The sequence below is a fragment of the Lepidochelys kempii genome, chromosome 7 (genome assembly GCF_965140265.1).
Source record: "Lepidochelys kempii isolate rLepKem1 chromosome 7, rLepKem1.hap2, whole genome shotgun sequence".
NCBI classification, from domain to species: domain Eukaryota; kingdom Metazoa; phylum Chordata; order Testudines; family Cheloniidae; genus Lepidochelys; species Lepidochelys kempii.
The window spans coordinates 69,182,680-69,196,787 of NC_133262.1; the positions used below are offsets into that span (position 1 = coordinate 69,182,680).

General features: G+C 44.1%; 2 protein-coding genes across 6 annotated transcripts in view; one reads left to right on the top strand and one right to left on the bottom strand.

The window, feature by feature from the left end:
- Positions 1 to 4,300, bottom strand: part of LOC140914728 (DPY30 domain-containing protein 1-like) — a 21,097-nt gene extending 16,797 nt beyond the window's left edge. For 2 of the 3 annotated variants that reach the window (XM_073353272.1, XM_073353270.1), the window contains exon 1: positions 4,136 to 4,300. The gene's annotated coding sequence lies outside the window, so the exon portion shown is untranslated. Of the gene's footprint in view, positions 1 to 2,517; positions 2,646 to 4,135 lie in introns of all 3 variants that reach the window. The other variant, XM_073353271.1, reaches the window with a different exon arrangement.
- Positions 3,813 to 14,108, top strand: part of LOC140914730 (DPY30 domain-containing protein 1-like) — a 12,468-nt gene continuing 2,172 nt past the window's right edge. The window contains exons 1-4 of one of the 3 annotated variants that reach the window (XM_073353273.1): positions 3,813 to 4,800; positions 5,959 to 6,141; positions 6,255 to 6,377; positions 11,065 to 11,173. In XM_073353273.1, the coding sequence (XP_073209374.1) occupies positions 5,995 to 6,141; positions 6,255 to 6,377; positions 11,065 to 11,172 (378 nt within the window). In that variant the 5' untranslated portion in view covers positions 3,813 to 4,800; positions 5,959 to 5,994 and the 3' untranslated portion in view covers position 11,173. The remainder of the gene's footprint in view (positions 4,801 to 5,958; positions 6,142 to 6,254; positions 6,378 to 11,064; positions 11,174 to 14,108) is intronic. The other 2 variants (XM_073353275.1, XM_073353274.1) reach the window with 2 other exon arrangements.

Below are 14,108 nucleotides of genomic sequence, written 5' to 3' on the forward strand. Positions count from 1 at the left end.
TTTGAATAAAGCAAGAGAAATTGGAGGAATTGTCACAGATTGAAGTGTCATTAGATGAGGTTTTGGAATGAACTGATAAACTTAACAGTAACAAGTCACCTGGACCTGATGGCATTCACCTAAGAGTTCTGAAAGAACTCAAATATGAAATTGCAGAACTATTAGCTATGATTTGTAACCTGTCCTTTAAATCAGCTTCTATACCCAATGACTGGAAGATAGCTAATGTAATGCCAATATTTAAAAAGGGCTCTAGAGGTGATCCCATCAATTACGGATCAGTAAGTCTAACATCAGTACCGGGCAAATTAAAGTTGAAACAATAGTAAAGAATAAAATTGTCAGACACATAGAAAAACATAAATTGTTGGGCAAAAGTCAACATGGTTTCTGTAAAGGGAAATCATGTCTTACTAATCTATTAGAGTTCTTTGAAGGGGTCAACAAACATGTGGACAAGGGGGATTCAGTGGACATAATGTACTTAGATTTCCAGAAAGCCTTTGACAAGGTCCCTCACAAAAGGCTCTTATGTAAATTAAGTTGTCATTGGATAAGAGGGAAGATCCTTTCATGGACTGAGAACTGGTTAAAAGACACGGAACAAAGGGTAGGAATAAATGGTAAATTTTCAGAATGGAGAGGGGTAACTAGTGGTGTTCCCCAAGGGTCAGTCCTAGGACCAATCCTATTCAACTTATCCATAAATGATCTCCAGAAAGGGGAAAACAGTGAGGTGGCAAAGTTTGTAGATGATACTAAACTGCTCAAGATAGCTAAGACCAAAGCAGACTGTGAAGTATTTCAAAAAGATCTCACAAAACTAAGTGATTGGGCGACAAAATGGCAAATGAAATTTAATGTGGATAAATATAAAGTAATGCACATTGGGAAAAATAAACCCAACTATACATACAATATGATGGGGGCTAATTTAGCTACAGCTAATCAGGAAAGAGATCTTGGAGTCATTGTGGATAGTTCTCTGAACACCTCCACGCAGTGTGCAGCAGCAGTCAAAAAAGCAAACGGGATGTTCAGAATCATTAAAAACGGGATAGAGAATAAGACGGAGAATATCTTATTGCCCTTATGTAAATCTATGGTACGCCCACATCTTGAATACTGCGTACAGATGTGGTCTCTTAATCTCAAAAACGATATACTGGCATTAGAAAAGGTTCAGAGAAGGGCAACTAAGATGATTAGGTGTTTGGAACAGGTCCCATATGAGGAGAGATTAAAGAGGCTAGGACTTTTCAGCTTGGAAAAGAGGAGACTAAGGGAGGATATGGTAGAGGTATATAAAATCGTGAGTGGTGTGGAGAAAGTGAATAAGGAAAAGTTATTTTCTTGTTCCCATAATATAAGAACTAGGGGCCACCAAATGAAATTAATGGGCAGCAGGTTTAAAACAAATAAAAGGAAATTCTTCTTCACACAGCGCACAGTCAACCTGTGGAACTCCTTGCCTGAGGAGGTTGTGAAGGCTAGGACTATAGCAGGGTTTAAAAGAGAACTAGATGAATTCATGGAGGTTAAATCCATTAATGGCTATTAGCCAGAATGAGTAAGGAATGGTGTCCCTAGCCTCTGTTTGTCAGAGGGTGGAGATGGATGGCAGGAGAGAGATCACTTGATCATTACCTGTTAGGTTCACTCCCTCTGGGGCACCTGGCATTGGCCACTGTCGGCAGACAGGATACTGGACTGGATGGACCTTTGGTCTGACTCAGTATGGCCATTCTTATGTTTTTATTATCATTTCATTTGTTTTGAACATTTTTAACAATCTTTCTGACTAAATTACATTTAAGGAAACAACAAACTCTCTTAAACATGGCTCATTGTCGATTAGTTTTATAGAACTTCAGACGGAATGCACAATTAGATATACATAACTTACCAGTTCAGAGAGAATTTATTAAAATATATACAGGGAAGCTGTACAAGGGACCACTCCTATTAGGTAAATACCTCTCTTACACCTGCCTGTATGTATCCAAAACACAGAGTATAATTCTGCTCCATTTGTTTCAAAATGTAATTTCCATGAAGCAGCAGTTGCTTAACATGGTTTAGCTGTAGGAAATATTCACTGATCTCCAGTTACAATAGTACATGATCACTACAGTTTTCCTTATAGTGCTAAATTCTATTAGTTCTTCTCAAATAGTCCCAATTAGCTATTTTCTGTCCTAAATACACACTTCACTGAATTCAATGTGGATTCTAGAAGCGACTTAGAATTTAAATAATTTCTGTGTATGATCCATTTAAGAAGAAGAAAACAGACCTTATCTAAAGGCAAGTCACACAAATGCAGGAAGGAAAACTCGTTTCTTGACACAAGGGAGATGAGAAACATCACAGACTATTCCTTCCTCCTAGTCTCTTGCACAGACGCCCCTTAGGTATGCTCCCTGTTAAGTTCAGATCTTACTTTCTGACACACTGGCATATATCAGTGTTTTGTCACAATGTACCTCCACAGAATGCACATCTGAACACACTTACCTCCTGAAAATTCTATACTTTCCTCTCACCTCAAAGGATTCTGCAACCCACTCTTCAAATATATTTAAATTCTTGGCATGGTTTGCACACTTTGGTTTTGGGATGCTTGATTCTTGTTTAAACCATTTCTTCAACAAAAGAACAGTTAGGTATGAGACAAGTACAGCATAAAGGGCTTCATTTATGGCCATATGTCTCATCTATGCCACTCATTAGATTAAAAATATATTGACTCAGAATGCACAGTTTTTGTTTTCCTACAGCCTCATGTCAGCTTTCTTTTTTTTTTATATATTTAAATATTCTAGTTTGAACTAACTAAACTAAGTTTTAAGCATGTATATAAGTTTTGTATGATCAGGATAAGATATATTACTACTATTACAATACTGTTATATGATATAATAATGATATGACTATAACGATCATAATCCTTGTTCTGGAATTTGTGTGTGAACATTGACCAAATATTGCTTATTGTAGGTACAGTTTTGAAATCACCGTCTGTTTAGTATATGATTCCCAACGCTTTGGAAGGAATAAAAGGTCGTAGAAAAAAATAATAGTTTGAACACACTTTCATTTTAGAACTCAAAATACATTTAGCTTTTTGCTACCATCTGCAAAATATCAGGTTTTTCTAAATCTTTTAGTAAGCCCTGGCCCTTTAGATCCAGTTGAAATTGAGGGTCAAATTGGAAAGCAAAAAAATATCAAGTGTAAAGAATATTTGTTACGTAGATACAAGGATAATAGCTGCCTTCCAAATACTTAAGCATCATAACAATGTAAAAGACCTTGTGAACGTTTTATTCAGGCCAAGAGTGTTCACAGTGCAATCTGTGGTGTGTTAAAAGGTAATTTAGGATTGTTCTCTTCCTATAAATAAAGAATGAAGGTAAAAATGATCATCTGTCAGTTTTTAATACTTGTGAATGGAGACAAAAAGCAACTCTTTCCAGAAAGATGCAAATGCAAGCAAAACTATGGTTGTGTGTATTTGTGTTTTGATTTTCAACAGATGTAGCACTATCCAGCTTGGGCACCCTGGGTTTAGATCAATGGTTTTCAATCTGTGGACCCCGCGGGGGGGGAGGGGGGCAGGGAAGGAAAGAGGTGTCCACAGACTATGCCTAACATTTCCAAAGGGGTCCACTCCTCTATTTGAAATGTTTTAGGGGTCTACAAAGGACATAGGGTTGGAAACCGCTGGTTGATCTGATTTGTTATGAACCAGCATGATGACCCTGGAGGGTGGGGGGCGGCTGCTGGGAGACAGGTGACCAGTGACTGCGGCTGGTGCATTGTTGCTGTGAACGGACTGGAGGCGGTTTGGGGAACAGGAGTTTGCTGAGAAGGCCCCGCAGACGCGCATCGGCAGGGCAGAGCCACCCGCCCAGGGCCCCTGGCCGCTCCCCCGCGCACACGACCCTCCGGGCCCCCTTCACGAGGGCGAAGCCGATTGGAAAGGTTCCCACGTTGCGGCGCCGCGCACAGACCAGATTCACTGGAGCGGAGCCCCGCCGGGGAAGACAAGGCCCGAGCCCATGTCCCCACCCTGCTTTCCCAGGAGGGGGGTGGGGGGGCACGACCCCCTGCTGCGGCCTGGGAGCCCTACCGGGTGCGTTCGCCAGCTGGCAATAGAGCGCGCGCCAGCGAACCTCCACGACCGCGGCGCGCGTGATGAGTAGACGGGTCTGGGCGGGCGAACGAGCGTCCAGCGTGGGAAGGGGCCGCCGGCCGTTGCTCCGACGCTTCGAGAGGCGCGCAGCCGCAGAGAGCACCCCCCAGCGCGCGCGGAGTGGGAGGGGCGGGCTCGGGAGCGTCCCGTCGCTAGGCAGCCGCCCGGTGACCCAGGCGGTAGGATTGGTGGTGGGGCTGGTGTTGGGGGCTGTCACGTGAGTACGGTGGCGGGGTTAACCCCGTCGGGGCTGGGCGTTGGCAGAACATCGGCTTGGCCTGGGGGCAGTTCGCCTTGGAGAGCCGGACACGGTGGGATCCCGGCGTGTGCGCCGGAGCGGGGGCGCAGGGTCCTGCCCCTCTCGGCGAAGACTGCGGCCCCGGCGCGCTGAGGGATGCGGGGAGTAGTGCCCGGCTCTGCGGGACGCGACCGCGCTCCGCCCACCCCTGGGCGGCGGCGGCGGCATCGCAGCGGGCGTCTGGTGGGGTCAGCCCCGGGCACGCAGCCTGGGGCGGGAGTGATAGTGGGGCTCCAGCGTGCAGCCCGGCTCGGGAGCCTGTCACCCTGCGGTTAAAGGACTGTCCCGTCCCCTACACCTGGGGGTGAGTGACTGATCTTTACACAAGAGAAACCTCTGCTACTCTCACTCGTGTAATACCAGCAGCGTGCCACCTCCCTGGCTGCTCATTGCGGTAGCTACCCATGGGGAAGGTAAAGAGCCCCTGGTCTGTTCCTGGAGAGGACAGAATAACCCCAGTAACCTGGACAGGAGGGGCTCTCACTCCAGCAGACTCCGGTGTACAAGACTTACTCCTGGTGGAATTCTACAACAAAAAATTAAAAAGTCTGTGCACAGTGTTTTAAAATTCTGCATATTTTATTTGTCAAAATAACACCATATAATCACACCAGTTTCAATTAGTTTAGGTCATTTATTTCAAAATAGCTGTCAGCAGGTATGTCTGTAACAATACAGACATGAAAAAAGATTCAGGAAATGTTTTTTGACAAATAGATTCCTTACTACGTGTATTAATACAGATCTCTGAGTAATAATTCATTTAAACTACAATACAGAACAATATTTCCTGCACCCTTCAAAAGCAAAAGCTTGGGGGAGTCAGGGGTAATGGAGGAGCTGAGGGAGAGGGAAGTGAATTGCTGGGAAGGAGCCTGGGTGTGAACTTGGAGGGTTGTGGGAATGGGTGGGAAATGAGGGTATGGGTAGGAAAAGTATGGAATAGGTTTTTTGTGGGACGGGAAGGATTGTTAGGGAGCTACCCCCCTCTAGACCCTGGTTGACCTCTAGCATCTCTCATTCAGTCAGGCACTTCTGCCCCGTCCCAATGTGTTCCTGCACTCCCAGTCCACATGAGTCCCTCCTGTAGAAGTGCAATACAGGGACTTTCACCTCTAGAGAACCAAGCTGGTAGTAACCAAAAGTGTTTACCAGCAGATGTCTTTTCAATAGGTTATGTGAAGTGAGTTGCTGGTATCAGTATAGTGTTGTTCATCTCACAAAACCAACAGCTCAGTTGCCACCTTTCTTAGTTGTGACATCCAAGAATGTATTGGCCATTAAGGCTGAATTACTCCTTTACTACCAGAAATTGTTCCCCATGTCAAGGTTGAGATGTATCACCAAGGAGAGATTTGCATGACCACCAATGTCTCTAAGGTGCCACAAGTCCTCCTTTTCTTTTTATGAAACCTTTTGTTAGTGCACATGTTCTCACTCAATAATGTCTGAAACATTTCAGTTAATATACTGGTGCAGCGCTTGGTAGAAGATAAGAATGGATACAGAGTACCTCAAGAAATGCATAGGAAAATGCTTAACTGAAGGACTTGCAGAGGTGGCAGAGCATCGGCCAGCAGACCCAATTAATTATCTGGCATACTGGCTTTACAAATACAAGAAAAATTTAAATAAAGAAGAAGAGGTGAATTTCCTTCCATTTTAAAAAAATCTTTTTTGACATTTAATCCCAATATGGCTGATTTTAGTTTCCATATTTTGTCATTGGTCAATGTCATAATTTTTCTGCAACGCTAGAGGAAGGTAGAGAGGGCCCAGCTGATAAAAGATCATGCAAAGGCCCTGATAGAACTGGAAGTGGTACAAAAACTGAAAGCAGAAGAGCTCCTGATCAAGCAGAAAACTGAAGCACATTATCAGGTCTGGCAGAATTTAATCTTGTGTACTACATTTTAAAACTGAAATCTTATTATCTTTACATGCTTTTGAAAATTGAATATTAATAAAATTATTTTATATTTTAATCTAATAATGCAATAGTTTTAATCTAAAATGAGGTTTTTTACATTAAAAAATTAATCCTCACAATACTCCTGTAATTAGAATAGATAGGTAAATCATTTGTATCCCCATATTACAGATAAAAGAAAAGGAATTCTCACAGTGTCTCCAACTACCTAGCTAAAAGGGAAATTTAGATTATAATCCAACAACTCATGAAAAAAACACACCCCTGACCGACATAAATTTCACCAACAAAAGCACTGATGTGAACAGCATAGAGGGGCTACATGAGAGGCCTTATAGCGGCATAGCCACAGCAGTACAGCTGTACCGCTGTAAGGTCTGTAGTGTAGACATAGCCTGAGCGGTGACTTGGTGACGGTATTAGAGAAACAAGGTGGGTGAAGTAATATCTATTATTAGACCATCTTCTGTTGGTGAGAGAGACAAGCTTTCAAGCTTACACAGAGCTCTTCTTCAGGTCTCTTGATTACAGTATGTAAGCACCTTCGCAGGGAGAAGGGTACTAAAGGACTCTTTGATCTAGTGGAGACAGGCGTAACAAGAACCAGTGGCTGGAAACTGAACCCAAATGAAAAATTAGGCACACATTTTTAACAATGAAGATGATTCACCACTGAAACAACCTACAGGGAGATAATGGATTTTCCATTTCTTGATGTCTTCAGATCAAGATTGGATGCCTTTCTGGAAGGTATACTGTAGTCAAACACAAGTTACTGGGTTCAATACAGGAACAACTGGGTGAAATTTAATGGCCAGTGATACACAGGAGATCAGACTAGATGATCTAATGGTCCCTTCTGGCCTCCAAGTGTTACGAATATGACTTAAGAGGTCTAACCAAAACTGCTTTAATTGCTGCCAGCAGCCTTTGGTTAGTCTTCTCTAGGGCAGTGCTTATCAACCTTTTTTGGGCTCAGGACCCGTTTGTAACTGTTTATGGCTGGGATCTCAAACTCAAATCACCATGAGGGCCATGTGAGGACTAGTACATTGGCCAGATGGCCACATCACTGAAACCTTTTCATACAACAATACAAAAGTATAGTCAAAAATGAAGAGTAATATAGCATGCTATTAAAAGTCAATGTATTAACTTTTTTTAAATCCTGAATCTTTTTTTTTAAAATCCTGAATCTCAGGATTTTATATATGGTCAATATTTAAAAAAAAAACATCATAAAACAACAACTGGAAGACCTTTATAGCCTATAGGATTTCTATTTAAGTATGTACAATAAAGTACCTGAATTTGAAGGTATCTTATTTAACATGCTGAAGTTAAGCCAATGAATAAATTTAAGTTCAATTAATAAAAATCTTAGTATGTTTGCAGACAATTCACAAAGAGGAAGAAGGCTGTAATGACTGAATAGTTCACCCAACTCTGCTGTCAAACAAGCACCTTCTCCTGTTATAATGGTAGCATAAATGTTGCTCCCTCTACCCCGGCCCTGCCCTCACTCCACCCCTTCCATGAGGCCTCGCCCCTGCCCCACCTCTTCCCACCCTTCCCCACCCCCATTCCAACCCCTTCCCCAAAGTTCCTACCCCAACTCCGTCCCCTCCCTGCCCCTATTCCAACCTCTTCCCCAAATGCCTGCCCCAACCCCACCTCTTCTCCGCCTCCTATCCTGAGTGCGGCATCCCCACTCCTCCCTCATCCCTCCTGGAAAGTTCTAAGTGCTGCCAAACAGTTGTTTGGCAGCAGGAAGTGCTGGGAGGAGTGGCGGAGGAGCAGGGATGCAGCACGCTGGGGGGAGGGAGGAGGCGGGGGAGGGGAGCTTGGTTGCCGGTGGGTGCAGAGCATCCACTAATTTTTCCCCCTGGGTGCTCCAGCCCTGGAGCACCCAGGGAGTTCGCACCTATGATGGGCCGCAGGAAATAACTCTGCGGCCGCTGCATGTTTGAGACCCCTGGTTTATGGCCTGTCACAACCTAGGAAATAGTCTGGGGGTGGAGGCTCTGGGGTAGTTTTGGTCGGGTTCTGCCCCCTTGGGGCGGGGTAGAGTGGTTCTGCCAGCACTCACCCCACAGTGGCAGCTCCTGCAGCTCCTGTGCTGTGGGGCTGGCTAGGCTTGGCTTTTGGCTCTGGCCATTGCAACGTCCAGGATTGTAGCACTGCTCTGGTTTGGCTTCGCCCACCTGACTAGACCAAATTTGTGTGAGTTGTGAACTGGCCCATGGGTTTGCAGTGCCACTCGCTCAAATTTGACCTACACAGACTCCCGTCATCATGACGGCTGAGCCAAGCCTGAGTTGCACTGGGACCCCGGAGGTTGCAGTGCTTGCAGCAGAGAGACAAGCCCAGCCAGCCGCATGGGCCAGGAGCCACGGGAAGCGCCACACTACCCTCTGCAACATTCTGGTGACCCAATTTTAGGTCCTGATCCACGGGTTGAGAAACCCTGCTCTGGGGCAGTGTGATAGGGTCTGCGGAGGGCCAGGTGATCTAGTGGGTGTGAGATAACCAGGATACAATCTAAACGAACGAGTAGATGTGTCACCCCTGCCCTCTAACCTGGGGAGCCCTTTACAGGGCATTGCTGCTATGGCTTCCAGTCAAGACTGCTCACAAACACCCTCTAGCATGTAAGTTACTCTGAGCTATCTCTAAAAAAGAAAAGGAGTACTTGTGGCACCTTAGAGACTAACCAATTTATTTGAGCATAAGCTTCCGTGAGCTACAGCTCACTGCTACTCTGAAACCTGAGCTATCTCTGTGTGCACTTGCAGCATGCCAGTCACACTCAGGTTCTTACCAACCTGAATTATACTGCAGGGTGACCCTCTCCCACTCCCAGATTTTTCCCCAGAAAGGTAGGGTCTTGTACTGCCCAGCTCTATCCTGGACAAAACAAGCTCGTATATAAAGTCTGTCATTTTATTAATAGAACTGATATGCACTAATCTTGTTATCTCAAATGGAGTTACAAGAAAAATACAGATAAAACACAACTATTGCCTAACTTAGCAAGCCACGTTAAATTCAAAGCAAAGTTTTTCTCACCACATGTTCTCAAAAGTCTTACTGGCCAAACTCCTTAGACCAGGATCCCTTGTTCCATGTAATGACTGCTTCCATTGTTCCTACTCATACTGTGAATCGACTGGGGAGAGGGAGCAAGAGAGAGAGAGAAGGAGGAGAAAGGGAGCCTGGGGGTGTCAGTCCAGTTCCTTACCTGTGTGTATGGGCTTAGCTTTGCCTCAGGGTTTCAGTGTCCTTGCCCTCTTTTTACAGGGAGTGAAGGCGGTGGAGAATGAGGCTTATACACTCCTGCAGCAGGGGCACTTGATAAGGGAGCCCAGGTCCTTCAATTCCACCAGGCTCTGACTCAGTCAGTGTCTGGCCCTCGGAGTTACCAGCTGGGTCACTTCCTACCATCTGTCTCTCCCCATCGTTCCAAGTACAATATAAGATAACAAAAGGGAAAAAAAGACCTTCAACCCCAACGAGGCTCTGTCCCCTTCCTCCCCGGGAGACTTCTTCAAGACCCTTGTTCAGGAGCCCCCAGGAAAGGTCTGACTTCCTCCCCAATCTAAGTTGGGTTGCTCCCTTTTAAGCTTCCTCCCCAGCCAGGACATGCTGGTCTGGAGAAATGGGGCTACCTAGGCCCAGTATTGTCCTTTAACCCCCTTTGAGCCCAGTGTGGGGTTTGTGCATCCCATCAGAGGCTCCCAAAGTCATGACGATTGGTGGAGTTGAACCAGAGTTAGCCATGGCAGGAAATTCCCCAATGGATGAGACTCCAGGGGCTGGCTCTCCATGACTTGCGTGGCATCTCACAACCAGCAACATGAGTGAAGTTGGACATTGCAGAAATGAAGAAAAGAAGTGTGAGCTACTGGGAGATAATGTGCTGAATGTCCTACTTAGCCTGCCAGTTTGAAGTTCTCAGCACTAAGGGCTGGTCTACACTACACAGTTAGGTCGACAGAAGGGAGCCTTATGTCGACCTAATTATGTCAGTGTCTACACTACAGCCTTTCTCCTACCAATGTAAGTGCCCTACTACACCGACATAATAACTCCACCTCCACGAGAGGCGTAAGGCTTATGGTGGTGTAGTTAGAGTGACACAGCATCTGTGTAGACAGTGTCCCTCACATTGGCTGTCTTGTCAATTTTGCGGCTTCTGCCATGAAATTGACAAGAAAGCCAGGCAGCTAGATCCCAGCTACCCCATCCCGCTCCCTGCTGGGAGCCGGGGCGAGAAGGGAAGCCAGCTTCAGACTCCACTCCCATATGTGAGCCAAGGTGAGAAGACTGAGCTCCTCTTCCCCGCCCCATCCAGCCTCCCCCTGGTGAGGATATGCACCACTTACCCAAGGAGAGTGGTGTGGACATGCATCACCACAGTAATTACTGTGGTGGCTGAAAGTCAACCTAATATAGGTCGACTTAGATTTGTAATGGAGACATACCCTTACTGTTAAAGAATTTAGAAAAATATTCTGTATAGGGCTAATCCTGCTCCCACTGCAGTCAATGGCAAAACCTCATTGGGAAAGAGATGAGGCATGTAGTCTGTCTGTTTCTCTTTTTGTTTGTTTGAATCAAATGTAACTTTTATCATAGAAGATCATTATTGAACAGTATCCAAGAAAGATGACAGCAGAACTGATCAACAAGTCTGGAACCCCTAATTTGGCAACGGTTGCAGAGGTTGATGAGACTGTTATTTAGAGTAAGTATTATACCTAACAATACAAATAATGTCTAAACAGTTTTTCTCACCCACATGTTCTCAACAGTCTTACTGGCTCCATTCATAGGTACTACAGTTAATGTTCCTTAGTACTTTGCCTGCTTTAGTCCATGATTACGTGACACACTTTGAAAAAGTGGGTTGACATACACCACTAGACAAGCACCAATCTTTAATCAAATATAAGAATGACTTCAGCAACCTCTTTTTTATGTAGATAATTTTGTGTTTTAGATATAACATGATTTGTCCATAAAAATGTTTTTCTATAAAACAAGAAAACGTATGGCTACAAACAAGTAAAAAGACAGTCAACTTTTAATCTGCCTGGGAAACAATATGCTGGAAATGTGCTGCTTTTTTCAGTTTAGTTAAGGAATAGAATGTATCATAGTTTTGTTATTTGTGGGACTTACATTATGAGCCAGTTTAAAGAATGAAAATGTTCCTGGAAGAATTTTAATGTAAGAAAACCCAGCTAAACTTGAGTAAAAGCCATGTATTTAACAAAAAAAATCACAAAGGTAATTTAAGTTTTGCAGCCAAATGTCTGAGTGTCTTTTTAAGTAATGTTGTGCCATAGCCTGATTAAAGCTAGAAATTTCCAAAGTAAGGTAGTCTGACTCTATTTCCTTGTCTGGGGTGGCCAACCTGTGGCTCCGGAGCCATATGCGGCTCTTCAGAAGTTAATATGCGGCTCCTTGTCTAGGCACCGACTCTGGGGCTGGAGCTACAGGTGCCAACTTTCCAATGTGCCAAGGGGTGCCCACTGCTCAACCCCTGGCTCTGCCACAGGCCCTGCCCCCACTCCACCCCTTCCCGTCCCCTCCCCTGAGCCGGCCGTGCTCTCGCTCCTCCCTGCCAAAGAGCCTCCTGCATGCCACGAAACAGCTGATCGGGAGGTGCGGGGAGGGAGGAGGCGGTGCTGATTGGTGGGGCTGCCAGTGGGTGGGAGGCACTGGGAGCAGGGGGTTGGGAGCGGAATTGGGGCTGCTGACTTATTACTGTGGCTCTTTGGCAATGTACATTGGTAAATTCTAGCTCCTTCTCAGGCTCAAATTGACCACCCCTGTCCTTATCTATTAATTCCCTAGCTCACATTCATACACACACCTGAACCTTGTCACTGCAGTGCAGGCTCTTTGTGAACATCAATAGTTCTGTTGCAGGTGGAGGGCTGATGATATGCCTTTTTAAACAGGAGCGATACCTTATGAGTGTAACAAAATTGTAGTTTGAAGCAGACACCCTAGCATGAAACATATAGGAAAAATCATCAACACCTGGGACTGTGGACTAATCTCTTAAGTCACTGTCATGGATGGTATCTACACTCACAGATATATGTCTCTAGTTGGTGGTGGGAAGAAGTTAGGGGAGGGAAAACCTGACCTTAAATAGAATCGGTACACCTTCATCCAAAAAAAGGGAATATGCATTCAAAAAGCACACAGCCATACAAGAGTGGGAAAACATGGGATTAAAATCAAATTCTATATTGCCAAATGAAGAATAGTCATGGTTTTTGATTGAGTGGACAATATTATATGAATAGAAAAGAAACTGGGTAAATATACTGCATACTGACAGAATAAACTCATGTACACTGATTGGCTGTGAACTAGAGTTCCTTGTGCAACAAAATTTACCTGTTGGGGTCATGAAGATACCTCTCCAGAGTGTATCAGAAATTAAGGAAGCAAATAAGATGCTTGGTGTGTTTTTAAAAAGCAACAAACTGTTCTAGCTTAATGTTAACCTCTGCAATTCACTGTCACAAGAAGTTCCTACTCCTATCTAGTCAGAGAAGCTGCTTGAGTTCCATTAGCCTGCTGACATCAGAAGCATTTCCTGTTTCCATCTTTAAAGGGAGATGGATAGTTACAATGAAAATAAGTGGAGAAAATCTTGGATTTAAAAGAGAATTGTGCAAAATTCATTCTTTTCCTCCTCTCTGAAAACAAAAGCGACCTAGTTATTCTTTGGGTTTTTCTTTTTCTTTGCTGTCTCACTCTGAAATATTTACAGGAGCATTACATATGTGTTATGTTTAAATCGTAAACTCATTAAGTTTTAATTTCAGCACATGAATGAAAACTTTATTTTAAAAAGTTTAAAGGAAAGTGCTGAGAATAACAAATTTCTTGTTATACTTGTTATGAAACAATAAGAAAGTTGTAGTATTAGATAAAAGCCTAGAAGATGAAGGCAAAAGGATGGTAATATTGGTGCCCTGGGAAACGGGTATATGGCTAGTGGGTGAAATCACTTGTCATTGGATATTGAAGGGAGATCAGTGGGTGAAGTTATAAACTATTAGGTAGAGGGGGACTTGGTTTGCTAAAATTCAGAAATGTCAGATGTCCTGTCCACATTTTAAAAACATGGCTAAACAAAGCTATCTGGCTAGCTCAACTTGCTTTGTCTTCACAATGTTGAATTCATGAGGTAATTCTTTCTCTTGTTAACTGGAAAATGGAATAGCTGATATTTAATACTGTAAATGAGTGATTTACGTTTATTGATTTCCAAACATCATTTATCTGACTCAACATACCTAATATGAAAGAAAGACAAGGTGTGTGAGGTAATATCTTTTATTGGACCAATAGTTGGTGAGAGAGACATGCTTTCGAGCCACAGAGAAGTCTTCTTCAGGTCTGGGGGCAGGTGTACATTTAAAGCACTGCACTGGCGCAGCTGCAGTGTTTATTACTAAATGAAGATGCTCCTATGCTGACAGGAGAGTGAGTCAGCATAGTTAATCCATTTCCACAAGAGGAGATGGCTATGTTGATGGGAGAAGCCCTCCTGCTGACACAGTGCTGTGTACAACAGGGGACAGGTCAGTATAACTACATTGCTCAGGAGTGTGGATTTTTCACCCCCCAGAGCGACGTAGTTATACCAGTAT